Source organism: Lepidochelys kempii, chromosome 5 (assembly GCF_965140285.1).
Source record: "Lepidochelys kempii isolate rLepKem1 chromosome 5, rLepKem1.hap1, whole genome shotgun sequence".
NCBI classification, from domain to species: Eukaryota; Metazoa; Chordata; order Testudines; family Cheloniidae; genus Lepidochelys; species Lepidochelys kempii.
The window spans coordinates 77,778,693-77,797,805 of NC_136384.1; the positions used below are offsets into that span (position 1 = coordinate 77,778,693).

Sequence of the window (19,113 nt, forward strand, 5' to 3'; positions counted from 1 at the left end):
TCTATAGTATTAGTAACAGCACTATTCACGATAATACAGTGTGTATATTTGAACTGAACACTTAGACCAGATTATAGATAAATTTTGCATAGTTTTTAAATGCAAATATTCCACTCCAGTTTATGTACTTTGTTCTGTGAATGTCATGGCTTTTGTCAAGGTTCCTCCCCCACTCTGAACTCTAGGGTACAGATGTGGGGACCTGCACGAAAAACCTCCTAAGCTTATCTTTACCAGCTTAGGTCAAAACTTCCCCAAGGTACAAAATATTCCACCCGTTGTCCTTGGACTGGCCGCTACCACCACCAAACTAATACTGGTTACTGGGGAAGAGCTGTTTGGATGCGTCTTTCCCCCCAAAATACTTCCCAAAACCTTGCACCCCACTTCCTGGACAAGGTTTGGTAAAAATCCTCACCAATTTGCCTAGGTGACTGCAGACCCAGACCCTTGGATCTTAAGAACAATGAACAATCCTCCCAACGCTTGCACCCCCCCCTTTCCTGGGAAATGTTGGATAAAAAGCCTCACCAATTTGCATAGGTGACCACAGACCCAAACCCTTGGATCTGAGAACAATGAAAAAGCATTCAGTTTTCTTACAAGAAGACTTTTAATAAAAATAGAAGTAAATAGAAATAAAGAAATCCCCCCTGTAAAATCAGGATGGTAGATATCTTACAGGGTAATTAGATTCAAAAACATAGAGAACCCCTCTAGGCAAAAACCTTAAGTTACAAAAAAGATACACAGACAGAAATAGTTATTCTATTCAGCACAGTTCTTTTCTCAGCCATTTAAAGAAATCCTAATCTAAGACGTACCTAGCTAGATTACTTACTAAAAGTTCTAAGACTCCATTCCTGGTCTATCCCCGGCCAAGACAGAATATAGACAAACCCTTTGTTTCTCTCCCTCCTCCCAGCTTTTGAAAGTATCTTGTCTCCTCATTGGTCATTTTGGTCAGGTGCCAGCGAGGTTACCTTTAGCTTCTTAACCCTTTACAGGTGAGAGGAGCTTTCTCCTGGCCAGGAGGGATTTCAAAGGGGTTTACCCTTCCCTTTATATTTATGACAGCTTTCCATCTCATAGTTCCAATATTTAATTAAAGGCTAATATCATATGTGGCATAGGAATTGAGTAATCATTCTTAGAGTAACTCCATTAAAATCATTGTGGAGTTAGACCCAGAGATCTCCAGGTTACCACACTGTAAGTCAGGGTTATTTAGGCATTCTGTTTCACAAACTTAGTTTGCTGTCTGAGATCCAGGACTCTGTTCACATTCACTCAAAAAGAAAAGGAGGACTTGTGGCATCTTAGAGACTAACAAATTTATTTGAACATAAGCTTTCGTGAACTACAGCTCACTTCATCGTTAGTCTCTTCATTTACTTCATTGTTAGTCCCTGTGGTGCCACAAGTACTCCTTTTCTTTTTACGGATACAGACTAACACGGCTGCTACTCTGAAACACATTCACTCAGTTAGGTATTGGAAGCTGACATACCATGTGGTGCAGGGCCTGTTTAAAAAAAACTTCCTCTGAGGTCAGTCAGACATTTAACGTGAATCAGCACTAAGCAATCTCATTGAAAAGTCATCAGATTAAAAATACCGTTGTATTCAAATAGTATCCAAGGATAGGAAATTTTAGGATTTTGGATGAAAAAAGCATATAGTTGAACAGAAAATTGAAGCTAATTAAACATCAATGGTAAAAATAGATGCACTGATACGTGTACAGTGCAGATAAGTTGTAGTAATGAGTAGGAACAGAAGCTCAGAGTAAGAGACAACATTTTAGCGAATGTCTATAAAAGCACTGCAAAGCTCTTTTTTGGAGGAGATATGAACGGGGTCCCTAAATAGCTTGTTTTGTCTAGTCTTAAAAATTATTTTTGATTAAATTAAGTGTGAATGTAAAGCACAAGAGTAATTCTGGAATAGCTCCCTATGTGGATACTCTGATTCTAGAGTAAGAGTACCTTGTTCTGGCTTAGCTTAATCCGCTTCCAAACAATAACCTCATTATATCAAATCAAATTAATGTGAATAAACCACTTTCAAACAAGGATTCTCTATACCCATTTTAAAGTTGATTAATATGTTGTTTATCTGGGAATCATCTCTGTGCTCTTCTCTTTTGCATATTTCCCAAATTGCCCTCGTTGTTTAGGAACCCTCAATTGAATGGAAAATAAGGACTGGCCCTGAGAATGAAATGGGCCAATGGAAAACTAAATTTGCCCAGCACAAGGGAATCATTCCTGAGGATTCACATCACAACTCTGAAATATTAAGACATCATTTTTCTTCTTTAAATAAAAGAGTGCTGCTGTAGGAGCCACTCTTTTTTCACTCAGAATTATTAGAAAGCCTATTGTGGGGCAGAGCAAGCTGGAAGAGATAATAGGAATTTTGATTAATACTCTGTGTCAATGAAGAGTTTAATAGTGACTTAGAGCTCCTGAAAGCAACAGGCCTTGAATAACTGAATCTCTAAGATAAAATACAGTTTTTCTCTTAAATTTGAAACTTCTGTGATGCATCAATTTATTTCAAAATATAGCCTATAGAGTCTATCAGTATTTGGGGAAGCCATCTTCAGGCAGCATTCATGTCTCCTTTTTCAGCATCTTTTTTTATGCCTGTATCCAGTGTCCAATTTTGTGAGGGCTTAGGACAGTGGTCTCCAACCTTTTACCTCACGCCCCTCTTCCCATGAGCCAGGAGAGGGGATATGGCTCTGGGAGGGGGGACACAGACAGGAGTAAGGGGACTGAGGCTGGGGTCACAACAGGGAGCGGGACAGGGCTGGGAGCAGAGCCTTGGTCAGGGGCCAATGCCAGCAGCTGGGATCCCGGGAGCAGGGCTGCAGGCACGGGACGGAGCTGGGTGGAGCTCCTTCTCTTCCCCCTGTGTGGGCTGACCCAGGCCCCAGCCGTGCTCTCCTATGGGACGTGCCTCACAGTTTGGGGACCTCTGGGTTAGGAGTAATTTCTCGGAGACCTGACACATGCTAGTATGGGGAGATGAGTAATTTGACCTCTCTCAATGAATCTGTTTCTATGAGAGCAGTTTTGGATGGATACCAAGTCGAGTAAAAGATCAAAGGAGACCCATCATGTGTGTAGCATAAGCGTCTGAGAGAGTGCTGACACAGAGGTTGAAGTTGCCAGTGATGAGTCTGGAAGGGAGCGTGTGAGGGGGATCCATGATGGTGATGGAAAACAGGACTGAACGAGTGTGCTGAGCAGCGGTTAACAGTGCTTCTTTACGAGGAAGGGAGAGAGTAGCTGGAGTGAGAAAGTGGGATGCCAATGCTAAAGCATAAAAATAGACTTGCTGAAACCTTCCATGGCAGTAATAAGTAGCACTTAAAAGATGGTGGCAGTGATTTGTGGCATCTCATGTAGGTTGGGGCTTATAGGCTGTCTGGGGGAGGATTAACTACGCAGGTAGGAGCTTAGTATAAATTATATATGGGGAGAGGGATAGCTCAGTGGTTTGAGCATTGGCCTGCTAAACCCAGGGTTGTGAGTTCAGTCCTTGAGGGGGCCGTTTAGGGATCTGGGCCAAAAATTGGGGATTGGTCTTGCTTTGAGCAGGGGGTTGGACTAGATGACCTCCTGAGGTCCCTTCCAACCTTGATATTCTATGATTCTATGAAAAGTACACTGTCAATCAAACATCTAGCAGGGGTATTTGAAGCTCTTTATTCCTTCTCTTATCCTCTCCCATGGGCTTCACCCCCACTATCCGCTTTTTCTTGTGGAAAGCGTTTGTGTGTAGAAGGCAAACTACTGTTCCCATTGTAATTTCAAGCAAAATTCAATATCAAACTTTGTTAAACCAGTGCTCAATCTGGCTTAATCTGTAAATGCCAAGTGGGGCACAGAGTTCCTATTGAAGGAAGGAAATACACAAATGATAGAAGTAACCTCAGGAGGAACCCTTTCTTGTGGGATATAAACACTTGCTAACACAGAAATTCTCCATGCGGCTATGTTTCACAATCTGGCTGGCCAGTAATACCAAAGCCTACTTGTGGGCAGCAGAAAGCCCTCTTCCTCTTTTGGTATCTATAGCGGTCCCAGGCAAATGCAGGGTATTCACCCTCTCCAAATAAAATATGAAAAGGACTGAAGCAAAACTGTGAAACTTTCAGATGAAATAAAAACAGGAATGTTTTGGAACAGCTGTGGGAAAAATGCACAAAGGCACTTTTTGAATAAATTCACTATACTTTTGATTTCATTTCCTCCTGTTCTCTGTTCTTTTCCTATATCCTATTTCTTTGCATCAGAAGTACAAGCTTGTGTCCCCCAATGCAGTGGTAAATCTTTTTCACGTTATCACCCTCTGGAAAACCCTATTTAAAATAAAGGAGTTGGTCAGCTTCAAACATGTTTTTATCAAAGCTCTTTTTTGTGGCTTTGATTCAATTATTTATCTGAATAAAAGAATCCAGTCCTACTCCTGAGCCTCAGTTTCCTTGTATTTGGTCATTCTGTTTGAAATGTACTCCTAGTCGTCTTCACCTCTGTACATCTAACTTTGCTTCCTGTGTGTGATATTCACTGGTTGCTGTTAAGGTGTTGATATTTAGGGTATATAGAATTTTTTTTCTAAAGTTTAATAGTGTTGTGTTCATTGAGCTTAATAGGTCAAAGCAGTCAATTATCATAGGGCTTATATTTCCCAATAGGGGAAAAAAGATTAGAGGAGATTTCTTTAGATAAACTTACATCTAGCCAAATTTCTATGACAAAAGCCTGTAGAAAATGTGAAGAGGACTTCCTAAGAGTAAAGTTTCCCTTTCAAGTCTTGACATTTTTGAAAGTTGACACTTGTGTAGCCCAAGTTGTTACAGAAAGAACAGATGTACAATATCTTTACAAAGAGACTTCATTGAATATGAGCAGACAACAATAGGTGGGAATCTTATAAGGGGAACCTTTAAAGTTTCAGTTTAGTTCAAGGTATGTATTTATTTTTGGGGAAGAAATAAAAAGTAAATGAATAAAAAATACCACCTAATATTACACTGTACTAAAGTGCAGTTGTACACTATTCATTTGAAACCTTTATTGGCCTGTATGAAATGAAAACTGAGGAAGAATAAAGAAAAGAAGATAGTGACACAGAAGGAAGAGGAGGAAGGAGAGGTTACAAAGTAAGAGGACCCATAGATCTGTGTGATGAAAACAATAAAATGTGATCATGTATATTTTTACGTGAGAAATGTCTTCCAAGGTCTCCTGGGATTGGTAGCACAAGTCCAGGTTGCTTCTTCTATAGAGGGTGACCTTCTTCTGCTTATAACAGTAGATGCTAAATCTGTTACCAGGAATACAGTGGTTCCCTGATTGATTTAGCTTCACAGATGTGAAAACCATGGCTAGAACTTGAGCAGAGTCCACCAGAAATGGATGAAAGAGCTCCAAATTGTAGCCCAATATTATCTGTTTAAGGGCTATATCCTGGGCTGACGTGCTTTGTTGAATTAGGGCTGTAGCGCTCAGAATCTTATAGGATCAAGCCCTACGTGAATAGTTGTATTTGCTTCAGACTGCTCAAGGGAAAATGAAATGACTATCCATTTCTGGGCTGATATATTTGAGATGAAGATAACAATTATGGAAGTACATTTCTTTAACGACTAAAAGTTTAAAGATGAATTATGACCTGGGTGATTTAAATGATTCTTGTATGCAAAATTATCTGCTGCTTGTACACAGCAACAGAATAAAAAGCTCTGATTTTTATAATGTCTTTTTGAAGTCTTATCCAGACAGGTTCTCTGTGTATATAAATCTCCCCACTGTATTTTCCACTGAATGCATCCAATGAAGTGAGCTGTAGCTCACGAAAGCTTATGCTCAAATAAATTTGTTAGTCTCTAAGGTTCCACAAGTACTCCTTTTCTTTTTGCCAGATCATCTAGTACCTGTATTTCAATATTTTAGAACAGAATACACCAAGCTAGTCCTGGGAGAATATATGCGCATTGCTTATTTTTGTCCCTTAACCAACTGGATAGTTAACTGTTGCGTAATGCATTTTGAACTCTGTGCTGCCCCTGTAGTTGAAAATATAGGCCTGTACCTTTCTTGATACATCTCACAAATCTTTAGTCATGTTCTCCTAGATTAAAAATAAATTGGCCAAATGTTCGCTTAATTTGGAGATGAGCTCCCTCTACAAACTTTAAAACAAGCCCCAAATGCAGCCAAGAATAACATTTAATTCTAATGTAATATTCCTTTGAGAATATTTCCACCACAGTCGAGGTCCTTGAAATTGATGGGCTTAAAAAAAGGCTAATGCGAGGAGAGAGTGAGGACAAATCTCTTTAGCAGAGGCCTTTGATATTAATTTAAATTTTATGTATGAATGTCTTTCTAGGCCTGTATCTGAGATTCAGTTATCATTAATGCATATGTGGAGCTATAGTTTTTTGGGTTTTTTTGGGGTATCAGCCAGGCAAGTGGAAGGATTTCAATAAATAAATACATTAAAATTAAATAAATAATAAAGGATTTTATGGTCTCCCTTATCTAGAAATTCCCCACTTCTTATCAAGAAACCAGCAAAGCACTGTTTGTGGAAATTTCCAACTTTAAATTGTACAGGTAATTTCTCAAATAAGAAAGAAATAGGAAAGTGTGTGCATTGTATGCAATGACACTTTCTTCTCTTCTGTCATGCATTTGTTTTGCTTCACACTATGTAAAAGCAAATGCTACTTGTCCTATAAAGTTGGTCGGTGCAGCAGTCTTGATCAGAGGCTAGTTTTGGTAAGTATGTCACTAAGTTCAGTCACGTTAACCAAGATGAAAATATTTAATGGTAAGTAACATCCTCCGACCCAACCTCAAAGAGCAAGTTTAATAACTCTGCTTCTACTTCAGGGAAAAGATGTTAGAGCTGTGAATATTTTGTGGGTATCAGAAAAAACTAGTATGCCTAGGGGATAACACATCGTGTAATGAATCTAAAGAATTCTCCCAAGCCTCCATTACGCTTGGCACAGTAATGAAAATGGTAAATCTTTTACAGGATTCTAATTGATAAAGGTTTTGAGTAAGATGGTAAAAACTATATAACTCTCACAATAAGGAGTGAGGGGAAAAAGAAGAATCTCAGCTGTCTGACTTCTACACAGTACTTGTTGCAAATTTTAGACGGTAGGTGAAGGATAACATGGCAGAGAAATGGTTAAATCCCCTGTTCATTAACTGGTCTAATATTTGGATTTTTTTGGAAGTTGTAGAATTTTTTTTTAAGAAAGTAACTTTTGATGGGGATGGAGTATGGTGAACTCTACTGAAGTACACTTTTTAATTTTATCTCTAACAGTTTTTTGTTTAGGAATTTAAATTGGGTGGAGGTATACGGCTAAAAGGAGGGAAGCCTTGTCCTAACAGATCTTACAAGGCCTACCAAAGTGGGGCTCCCCTCCTGCAGTCTTTGGACAGTACACAAGAGAGGTTAGGGTGATGGGAGTTGTATATGGATGGAATATAGGCTGTGTAGAAGGAGGACAGGAGAGGCAGATCTTTATCCATTTGAGAGACTTCAAGCAGTGACACCCCGATTCAGCAAAATACTTCAGCATATGCCTATTTTTAAGCATGTGAGTACTTCCATAACTAGCCAATATAATTCTCAAGTTATATGTTTCTCCATATTGATATTTGACCACTGAAATGGCAGAGAGCTGAAAAAGTACTCTGTTTAGGATTAGAATGCAATTAAGCACTCTTTTTTTTCTGCAAAAATATTGTAAACAATATTTGCAAAAGCACACTAGAAGAAAACTTGGAGGAGCAAAGCATGACTGAACTGTCTAGTTTTTAACCCTGACAGCTTGGGGACCAGCACTTCTGAGAAACTACTAATTGCTGGGAAGGCATTCCTAGTGCTGGAATGCAAGTCAACATGTCATATATTTCACATTCTCTTCTAGAATTCCATTATCCAATAATGACACTACAGAATGGTACAAAATATATTTTCCCAGGTTCGGACCATAACTATGGGGCCGTTTTGACATTTTAACCTATCAGTATAATAAAGCTACAGTGATGATTAAACTTACTATACTGATTAAGCGTCTTATAATTACAAGTCAAATTATATCTAAAGTCAGTTTTGTTATGTACTCTGCTAACTTGTTCTTTTTCAATGTTTCTTCTTTCTGTTTCTTTCTGTAGAAAGGAAATTATGCTCCAGTGATTTAAACACAGGACTAGGAGTCCAGTGATGTGGATTTTATACTATCTGTTCCATAGAATTACTGTGAGACCATAACTTTTATACCTCAGTTTTCATCTTCAAAATTAGGATATTTATATACTTAACTGTGGTGGTCAGAATTATTTCCATTGGTGTTAGTAAAATGCTTTGCTATCTTCTAATGGAATATACTCTAGAAGTGCAAGATGTTATGATTATTTTAATATAGATAAACCTAGTATATATGAATCTGACATACTTGAATTTATTGCAAGATTATTTGTTTAAATGCAAAATACAGAACTCTGATTCATCTGTTATCACTGATCCAAATATTTAAGTTGTGAATACAGTAACTCCTCACTTAACGTTGTAGTTATGTTCCTGAAAAATGCGGCTTCAAGTGAAACCAAGTTAAGTGAATCCAATTTCCCCATAAGAATGAATGTAAATGCGGGGGTTAGGTTCCAGGGTATTTTTTTTTTTTTTTTTTTTGGCAGTACAGTACTAAAGTCAAGAGGTGCCACCACCTTACCCCACCCAGGCACAGCCCACTAGAACTGGACACAATGAGGCAGGCAAGGATACTGAAGGTGCCGTAGGCTAGGAGAAGCATGTTGCGCAGCAGCAGCGGCAGCTTCCCATACTCTGCAAGCACCAGGGGTGGGGGGCTCAACCCTTGGCCTGCCCGCTCCACCCCTTTCCCCAAGCCCCCACCCTTAACCCGCCTTGTCTTCCCTCCCTTCTCCCCCTTTTACTCCGCACGCCACGTCCTCTCTCCTCCGTCCTGCCCACGGCAATCAGCTGGCTTGCGGTGTTCAGGAGAAACGGGGGAGGAGCAAGGACATGGCGCTCAGGCTCCCCCTCCCTCCCCTGCCTCCTGGCCGCGGCAAGCTGTGTTGAGGAGGGAGAGGGGAGGCGTGCTGCGTCCTCGCTCCTCCCTCCTGCCCTCGGCAATCAGCTGGCTTGCAATGTTCAGGGGGAAGGAGGGTGGAAGGAGGAGCAAGGACTCGGCGCCCAGCCTCCCCCCTCCTTCCCCTGCCTCCTGCCCGTGGCAATCCGATGGTTTGAGGTGTTAGGGAGTCGGGGAGGGATGGGGAGCCTGCACGCCAAGTCCTTGCACCTCCCCCCTCCCTCTTGAATACCACAAGCCAGCTGATTGCCGTGGGCAGGAGGAGGGGGAAGGCGCTGGTCCGTGGGGTCTGCTGGTGGGCGGAAGGCGCTGGGGGGAGGCGTAGAGGAGCTGATGGGGGGCTGCCAGCTGTGGACAAAACAGGCAGCCAAACGATGTTATAGCGAAGCATTGCACAACTTTAAATGGAGCATGTTCTGTAATTGAGCAGGGACGTAAGATTGAAACAATGTTAAGTGAGAGGACGTTAAGTGGGGAGTTACTGTAAATATACTGTAAAGCATGCATAAGTGTATGCTTAGTTTTAGTTGTAATTGATATATATTGGGTGAGACCCTCACTCCTTTCCAGCCCCTTTATGTTAGGTAAAAGGTCTGGAGCAGTGTAAAGGGCCCTAAAAGCCAGGTTTTGGTTGGGATAGTCATCGGCCTACCTTCTAAAACAGTGGGTATGCAGAGGTCTTCCAGGGGGTATATCAGCTCATCTAAATTGTTTTACAACAGGCTACATAAAAAGCACTAGCGAAGTCCGTACAAACTAAAATTTCATACAGACAATAACATGTTGATACTGTTCTATGTACTATACACTGAAATGTAAGTATAATATTGATATTCCAATCCATTTATTTTTTATAATTATATGGTAAAAATGAGAATGTAAGCAATTTTTCAGTTATAATGTGCTGTTACGCTTTTGTATTTTTGTCTGATTTTGTAAGCAAGTAGTTTTTAAATGAGGTGAAATTTGGGGGTATGCAAGAGAAATCAGTCTCCTGAAAGGGGTACAGTAGTCTGGAAAGGTTGAGAGCGAGTGGTCTAAGACACCCTTGAAGAAATGGCATAGGGAGTATGTTGAGGGCAGGGCCCAGCATACAGTATTGCAGAGATTCTGGGTAGCATTGCAACCCATGGAGCAACACAGGAAGCTGCTGTAATTTAGACAGCACTAGGAGTCTAAATTTCATAGTCTATAAATTATAAGGTCCGAAGGCATCACTGTGATCTCCTGTTAAATTATGCCGGAGGCTTCTCCAGTCCCTGGAATAGCCCAGAATCAGGAGGGTGCATAGAGGGCTTGAAGCCACCATAGCTGTGCCCTTCTCCTGGGTTGTGAGTTCTGTGCTGTATCTCTGAGACGCAGCATAGAGTTGCATGCATTATTTCTGGCAAGATTCCTGGGGATGACTTGTTAAATGTGTTGATGTATCTTTTGCTTTGCTGGTGTGTGTTACACATTTGTGTTTAAAGACACTAAAACTGGTTTTCTTTCCACAATGACTTCTCAAGTTTTAGTGGTTTTAGATCTAAGCCAACTAGACAGCACCATTCTGCAACGAATGGCAGAGCTCTCTTGGCGGAAGGAGAGCCCCATCATTCCCATCCTGCATTGCAAACAATTCTTGGTCATTCTTTCCACTGGTAGCCACGTAGTCTGTGGACTTCCAGCCACTCTAGAATGTAATTTTCCAGGGCTGCTGTTGACAGAGGAAATTATTTGGTTTGAGGTTTACCTCTGGGCTATAATTAGTCTCTTCTGATTTTTGTTTGTATTTTTATATCTGTGTGGAAGGAACTCCCCATCACCAAGTTTCAGAGGCTACTAAGTATGGGGAGTTCTGATATATGGTCATGGGCCTACCTCATACCCCAGTCATTTTAGAGATTTCATTGAAGAGGGCTTCCACTTCCTTTACTGCTTGACCTTCTGAAACATCAGAGTCCTGCTTGACTATAGGCCCTATATAATTTAATAATAATAAAAAAAAATCTTTGCCAACTGAGCAGTAAGCCAAGGAAGAAACGTCTATCTCATTTTTGGATGTCAGAACTCACTGAACATTATCATCTTTTATTATTTGTAGCAATGAGGAGCCCCAGTCATGACCAGGACCCCATTGTGCTAGGCACTATACAAACACAGGAAAAAAAAGACAGTCTCTGCTTCAAAGAGCTGGTTGTTTTCATGGGAGTAACTTCAGGAGGACTTCCAAGAGCCCAATTCACACACAACACCACTGGGAAAGAAATGGCCACAGATTACCTAATTCGACATTTTGTGCCTGCTGGATAGTGGATACCTCTTATTCTTGTTGTTATCCAGCTACTGAACTTTAATTGGCTGACAGCTGAAGAAGTTGATTTTTTTGGCGCAGTTGGTCTGTAAAAAACATGCTCCATCTGCATTAAATGTTCCTAGAAAAATACATTACAAAGCATGTTGGAGAGGAAACTAAATGTATATGTTTGGTTATGTAATAACAAGCTGTGCTTTTTAAATTAGTGTATGCCTTATACAAAGAATAATCTTTGGCTTTTTTACTATAGTGTGTGGATTTTTTTTCTGCAGTGTTAAAGAACCACTATTAAAGCTTCCTATGAAATAAGACATACTCATTTTTTCTTAGTTTAAGAAGTTCTAAATGAACTTGAGCTTAAATGTTTTCTAGTGTGTATTCAACTGTACAGACTGCAGTTGTCAAATCACAGCTAGATGTGCAATGTGATGAACTCCAAGGAAATAGTTTTCTCTCTAGTTATTTAATTACACCAAGTCCTCTTTGCACCTGTTTCTTTTTTAGGGGCGAGAGAGATGCTCTGAGCAATTACTACCTATCACATCAGTAGTTGACGTTTGTCTCCAATGCTCATTTTGAAAAAGTACAACTTTGCAAGACTTTTTAAAGACATACTTCCTGTTTGTACAGTTGTTGGATGAAGGTTGTTTGCCGGCATGAAAATGTCTGAATAGTAAATTATTGCAGTTCGCCCAGACTTCACATTCATGACCAGTTGGTTTGAAGGTGCAAACACACTTTTTTTGCTTTGCGGTTAACCTTTTAAGAGCCTCTAGTTTATTCAGCGTGTGGAATGGTATACAGATGTTCCTACATTAGAACTACTACTATTAAATTGAAATAGGATCTGTACTACCTTGTGAGAAAAATGTGCTTCGCATTCTGAATGTAGTGAGTTGAGTACACGTAGTCAATAAAAGCCCAGCTGAAATATTTGACCTTTTTACCATTGAAACTTTAATCAGAACACAAATCATCTTTACTCTTTTTTTTTTTTTTTAACTTGGTTAGTTGCACGTAACTTCTAATATTTACAAACTCTTGTCTGTCATGAAAAATCTGAATAATTCAGTTCTGTACTTTCATCGATTTTTACTATCCTATATTGAAGCCTGGATGCAAATTTCTCAAATATCCCTTATTTTGAAGGGTGTCACTCGTTTTAGTCCCGGTAACCTACATTCTTCACAAATTTGGTCCCTTCACTTTTATTGTTGACAGCTGTTTAAATTAGAAACAAGAATTGTGAAACTGAGATAATAATTTATAATGTTGGGTTGAATCCTACAGCATTTTAAGTTTCCTCCGCTCTTGATTGTTTTTTATTTGTGTCCCTAATTTTGAGTTTGTCATTCTGTGTGTCCCATTTTTGGGCAGTGGCAGTTTGGGAGGTATGCCTGCATAGTTTACACTCTAGAATATTTTAAGCAGGCTCTTCGTAAGGAGCTGGCAAATCTGTTTGTTCAGCCAGTGTCTTAATTCTGTGCACAATATAGCCATCAATTTCACGATCACATACCAGTTATCAAATAACACAATATGTTTTCTCCAACCATAGATGCATGAAGCATTTTGCATCTTTTCCTGCCTGCGTATTTACACAATTTTTATTATCATAGTAGCCCACTATCTTTCATGTAGACTTTTAAAACTCTCCTCTCTGAAGTGTGCATTTCAAGAATTGAGTCACAAATCTTCAAATACTTATGCACATGCTTAACTTTACACATGTGATTAATATCCTGATCTTATTAGGACTACTAAATCTAAACATATGTGTATTTGCAGAAATGAGGTCTTGGTCATGAGCATATATAAACTCTACTTTGGTTTCAGCCACCAGCAGAGTAGTCTTTCGGTACAATTCAGAGGCTTGGGCTCTTAACTATGATGGTATCTTGGTTACAATCTTAAATCACATACATAGGCCAGCAAATCTTTACTTGGTGTCATACTTAATCTATAGTATGTTGTGTAAGTACCATTTGCTATCCACTACTTTTGTGGTCTCTGTTCTACATGTCTCCTTTCAAATGGTGAAAATATCTTATTTCTAACCATAAGAGATCAGACCTTAAACTGTCTTTGGTCCAGGACTGAATACTACCCAACAGGGCCTGTGACTGTAATTTTGAGATGGTAATTTCACATGGGGGAGACTTTTCTTTTCCCATGTTGTTCATCGGAAAGGGAACTGGCTCTTTAAAGCTTTTCTGAGGTTTGGAGTGTTAGTATTCCTGATGGAGATGTATTAATGATGAGGCTGAGGTTGTCGGTAGGACGAGATAAATACAGTTTAGCACATGGTGTGATGGGGCAGATCCCCACGTGAGTCAGGAAGATGTTACAGCTCCTCTGGACGCAATCATCCTCAACCCAGCACACCTGTAAGGCTTGTCAGGCCAGGAGATGGGTGGGTCCTAGAAAGGGAGGGATCCCTGCTTAATGCAAGTTGGCACTATAAAGGAGCAGGATTGCAACTCGGAGCTAGAGCCTTGAAACTTGACAGAACCCAACTTCAAGTGTCGGGGTTGGGTTGGGTTGAAAACAACCCAGTACTCTCTGGCTTCAGTTGAGTCAGGTAGTCTCTGATCACCTTTTCTTGCCCATGGGATCCATGTAGTGGCAATTGTGTGCCTCGTTCTTGCTGACCACTGTTACCTCCCTGCGTTGTGTGTTGTGAAGTGAATGTGCCAGCAAGTCACAGCGCACCTCACGCTGTAGCACATACAATAGAGCTGTGGTATTTGGCAAAAACTGGGCACGCAGCTGCTGATGCCATTGGCAGGAGGGAGCTGGATCTGGATCACGGGCATGATCACAGGGAAGCCCCTGCAGGCTGAGCCCCAATTCAGAGTGGTGGTATTTGAGCTGCCACAGATTTGGCAGGGAATGGCCTGGAGACATGGGGAAACCAGACTTTCTTCAGATGTGCTGCTGGGGACTGGGAGAGAGAGTGCCTGGCATGTAGGGTTGGTAGAGTGGGGCTGGAGGTAATTTGCCCTAGCAGCTCCACAGGGGAAACAAAGAAATGAAGTCCAGCCTGGCAGTTAGATCCTTGAAACTTGACCTGAACCAGACAGGACCCAACTACAAGTGTCCGGTTTGGGACAAGTACGAAAACAACCAACACGCTCGTGCTTGGTTGGAGTTCGAACTGTCTGCTCTAGTTGGTTTCAGATTGGGCTTTAAAATTAGGCCAGAGCAGACCTCTTCTCAGAGCCCCCTTGGCCTTGAAAGAAGGGGTGGCTGTCTGGGGAGATGGCTTGAGAGCCTTGGTCATCCAGGCCCACTCGGAAAGGAGAAGGGCTGGTACTCCTTCCCCCGTCCCCCATTTTTGCCTTCCTGAAAGTTTAGGATCCTTCATCTAATGGCACAGCGAAAGGTGTGTGCCCTGGGGTCCAAGACAGTAGCAGTGCCCACCCTTTACCTAAGGGGACACTAGAGAGGTGTCGCCTGCTACAAATACTGGAGAATATAGGTGTTCGCTTCCAATGCTAACCCTAGGGTAGATTAGAGGGAAATTAAGTCCATACATGAGAGAGACAGAGCACCCAAGCAGAATTGGTCCACAGCAGTGGTACGAGTGACTGACAGAGCCAGAGACAACAGGCAACTAACCCAGCAACAGCCATTCCAGCAGCAGCTGTTGCAACAGGGCACTACTCAACAGCTGCAGACAACCCAACAGCACCAGCTGCTATGCAAGATGGTGAGCCAGCAGAAAGACTTACAACTAAACCTGCTAAACAGCTACTGTTGGAGCTGTGGCTGGCCTGGGCAGCCAGGGTCTGATGATTGTGGCCGTGAGCCCAGGGCCAGTGCTTCCATCAGTGCCTTTTGTGATGCCAGTAAACCAGGTGCCAGCTCATGCCAAGTCTGTAGGCATCAACTGATCACTGACAAACTCATAACTGGAAATCAAGCCATCTCACCTGTATGTTATTCAAAATAGGTATTAGTCTTTTATCAGAATGTATTTAGTGTTTAGACTCTAATGCATACAACAATTTACAAGCATTTCATAATCTCACTTGTAATGCCTGTATCCATGCTAAGAAAATATGTAAATTTTGTTTATAGCTTTGAAAATGTTTGCTCTAAACTTGTGAACCTAGGCAGGTGAATCATCTCCTCCACCCGTTCAGGAGGCCTGTCAAAATTAAACGGGCAATTAAGGAACATGGGGTTGTCAAGGTTCCTCCCCCACTCTGAACACTAGGGTACAGATGTGGGGACCTGCATGAAAACCTCCTAAGCTTACTTTCACCAGCTTAGGTTAAAACTTCCCCAAGGTACAAATTAATTTTATCCTTTGTCCTTGGAATATCCACTGCCACCACCAAACTCTAACTGGGTTTACTGGGAAACGTAGTTTGGACACGTCTTTCCCCCCAAAATCCTCCCAACCCTTGCACCCCACTTCCTGGGAAAGGTTTGGTAAAAATCCTCACCAATTTGCATAGGTGACCACAGACCCAAACCCTTGGATCTGAGAACAATGAAAAAGTATTCAGTTTTCTTACAAGAAGACTTTTAATAGAAATAGAAGTACATAGAAGTAAAGGAATCCCCCCTGTAAAATCAGGATGGTAGATACCTTACAGGGTAATAAGATTCAAAACATAGAGAATCCCTCTAGGCAAAACCTTAAATTACAAAAAGGACACACAGACAGAAATAGTCATTCTATTCAGCACAATTCTTTTCTCAGCCATTTAAAGAAATCATAATCTAACACATACCTAGCTAGATTACTTACTAAAAGTTCTAAGACTCCATTCCTAGTCTATCCCTGGCAAAAGCAGCATATAGACAGACCCAGACCCTCTGTTTCTCTCCCTCCTCCCAGCTTTTGAAAGTATCTTGTCTCCTCATTGGTCATTTTGGTCAGGTGCCAGCGTGGTTACCTTTAGCTTCTTAACCCTTTACAGGTGAGAGGAGCTTTCCCCTGGCCAGGAGGGATTTTAAAGGGGTTTACCCTTCCCTTTATATTTATGACAGGGTCATTCACCAATCTTTGTAGTCCAATCACACCTTGGAAATGCTACATGCTAGGGAGTTCGTCTCATGGGCTGGAAGGCTTAAATGTAAAGATAAAATGGGCAAAAGTAAATTTTTCATCTCTTTGCTGTTTGAACTCTCACAGGGCTAGAGATACTAAACTAAGGCAGAGATTCCCAGGGGTTAGCCCTGGGTCCACCCTGAAAGTCCTTTTCAATTGAAAGATTACTATGTCTGTCATCTTTAGGAACCATGGATGGTAACTTATTTGCATGTGTATGCTTTCTTGCTTTAACCTGTAAATAACTCTCTAATTTCTTTTTCCTAGTTAATAAACCTTTAGTTAGTTTATTAAGGATTGGTTTGAAGCATTGTCTTTGAGAACTGAGGTATAAACTGTTTCTCTGGGACTGGAAGTAACCTGAATATTTTGTGATCTTTAGTCCAACTTGGGTGGCAAGATAGACAGGAGAGCCTAAGGGGACTGTGTTACTGGGTTGATATCTAATTATAGAGCATAGCACCAGTTTGGAGTGTCTGCCCTGTTTTTGACAGTCTGCCCTGAGGTAGGCACTCAATCATGAGGCACTCCTGACAGCGTGACCCCTATGAAAACTGACTAAGATGGCCTGCCTATGACCCTGAAGCTTTCTTGATCACTTTTGAATGAGTGGCATTGGTCTCCCAAGGGCCTCAAGATCATAGGGGCCTGATACAGGCTACCTGACTGACCTGGCTCATGCAGCCTACTGAGGGCTTGACCTTGTGTGGCTATATCGGATTACACACTGGGTGAGGCTGTCATCCTGGACTTGATCTCAGTGAAGAGAGAGATACTGCTGCCATTTCTGGATGGAAATGTATCTGGCCTAGCCACTGGTGGTGGTCCAAAATTTGAAAGACCATTGCTGGTAGTGATTATGGCTGGAGGAGTGGACTGGTGCTCAAGTAGCCAAATTAGTGCTGGTTGTGCAGTTTGTGAGTACTCACCAGTGCGGCCCAAGTGAGTACTAAGGCACTATCCAAGGTGCCTGAGGCAGTACAACTGCTGAGAAACTGGAGAGATGAGGGCAGGGGACAACCTGGGGCTGAGAAGCCAAGCCAACCCAACCTGATACGAAGCCCAGGCAGAAGAGAACACACTCTGTTCGTCAGGGACAAGTGCCCTAATCTTTAGCATCTCGTCAGTTAGAATGACTGACTTTGGACGAGTCACAGCAACAGGCTAGTAAGGGCCTGGACAAAACCTAAAGGGTGTGGTTGGCTCCTGACACTGCTGCTCTGAGGGAATAGTGTGGACTTAGATGCCAAGCCACTAACAGACAAGGTTGATAACAGATGAGAGAATGGGCTCAGACCAAAACATGTTGGCCTGTTCTCATGTGGGCAACCAGAACACACCCAAAGAGAGTGCCCCTTTATGGAATGTGAGTATCCCAAGGTTTGAACAGTGGAAAGCTGAGTGTGGAAGACCAGACCTGCCAAAATAATTGATCCCTGTGTGGATCAATGGGACAGAAGTGCAAGGTCGGTTGGACTCTGTTTATAGCCAGATCCTGGTGCAGACTCCTGTGCCTGGGGCAGAAGGAACCCCAGGGGAGACCATCTTTCTACAGTGCATTCACATTGATTTGAAGGCCTACCTCTGCAGATGACTATGGCTATCTGTGGGATGACACATGGCTCTACCCTCGCTGTTGTCCTATCCTCGGATTAGCAGTACCTGTGGGAAATGTATCCATGAGCTAAGAAAATTGAATACAGTGGCTGCTGAACCCAATTCTAGCACCTGGGGAAGATCCTGGAATGGTGGATCTAGCTGAGTTAGGAGAATTAGTCATTAGAATTTAGGGAAGTTTAAGATTCACAGGTCATTCATCCAGGTTGCAGACAGGAGTGGTAGTGGTTGCCAGATTTAGGGAGCCTTGGCTCATGACACAGATTTTGTCTGTGAGCAAAAAGAAGACCCTATGCTGAGCAGGGCCTACAACTAAATTACTGCTGTGCATGACAAGGTGGTAGAACTCCAACACTTGTGGATGTTGCCCCATTTAATACTCTGAGGAGAAAAACTGTATCACGTTGAACATGGTAAACGCATGGGGGAGGTAGGGTACCTTGTTTGTACCACTGGATACTTCTGCAGCTAGTACATTATATCACTTGTACTGGGCAGGAGAAGACTTGCATAGACTTCTGAGAAGTTAATTCAGTCTCAGTTTGATGCATGCCTAATGCCATGAGCTGTTAGAACATTTAGGGTTTGCCCCAGATATATCAGTATTTTAGATTTTATATGTAGATATGCATAGGGAATGTTCAAGTATTTAAAATTGTCAGTAGTTTAAAAATAAAAACTCCGGGTACAATAAAGAGAAAGTCCTCTATGGAATTTTAAGAAGGGCATGGCAACTTGGCATACAGTACAAATTCTCTGTCTAGGAGTAAATTTTAGGATTTTGCTAGAACTTTACCACAAATAAAAAATCAGACACTGTTTTTGTTCTGATTTCTTTTTCTCTCCACTTTGTGGGTTTAGCATTTAACACTGTTACTATTGATGATGGTAAATCACTTCAAAAAAGAGAGTTCTAGAAATGTATTTGGAAAATCTATTGCTAAATAGTTTTAAATTTCTTTACAGTATTAACGTACA

The 19,113-nt window shown here is 41.4% G+C and overlaps 1 protein-coding gene across 7 annotated transcripts in view; it reads left to right on the forward strand.

Annotated features, from left to right (window-relative positions):
• SRFBP1 (serum response factor binding protein 1) overlaps window positions 1-19,113 on the forward strand; it is a 131,882-nt gene that overhangs the window by 18,539 nt on the left and 94,230 nt on the right. For 4 of the 7 annotated variants that reach the window (XM_073344802.2, XM_073344808.2, XM_073344806.2 and 1 more), the window contains one exon: window positions 8,223-8,307. The exons of 2 other annotated variants lie outside the window; for them this stretch is intronic. In XM_073344802.2, coding sequence (XP_073200903.2) covers window positions 8,272-8,307 — 36 coding nt within the window. In that variant the 5' untranslated portion in view covers window positions 8,223-8,271. Of the gene's footprint in view, window positions 1-6,567; window positions 6,639-8,222; window positions 8,308-19,113 lie in introns of those variants that run through there. One more of the 7 variants, XM_073344803.2, reaches the window with a different exon arrangement.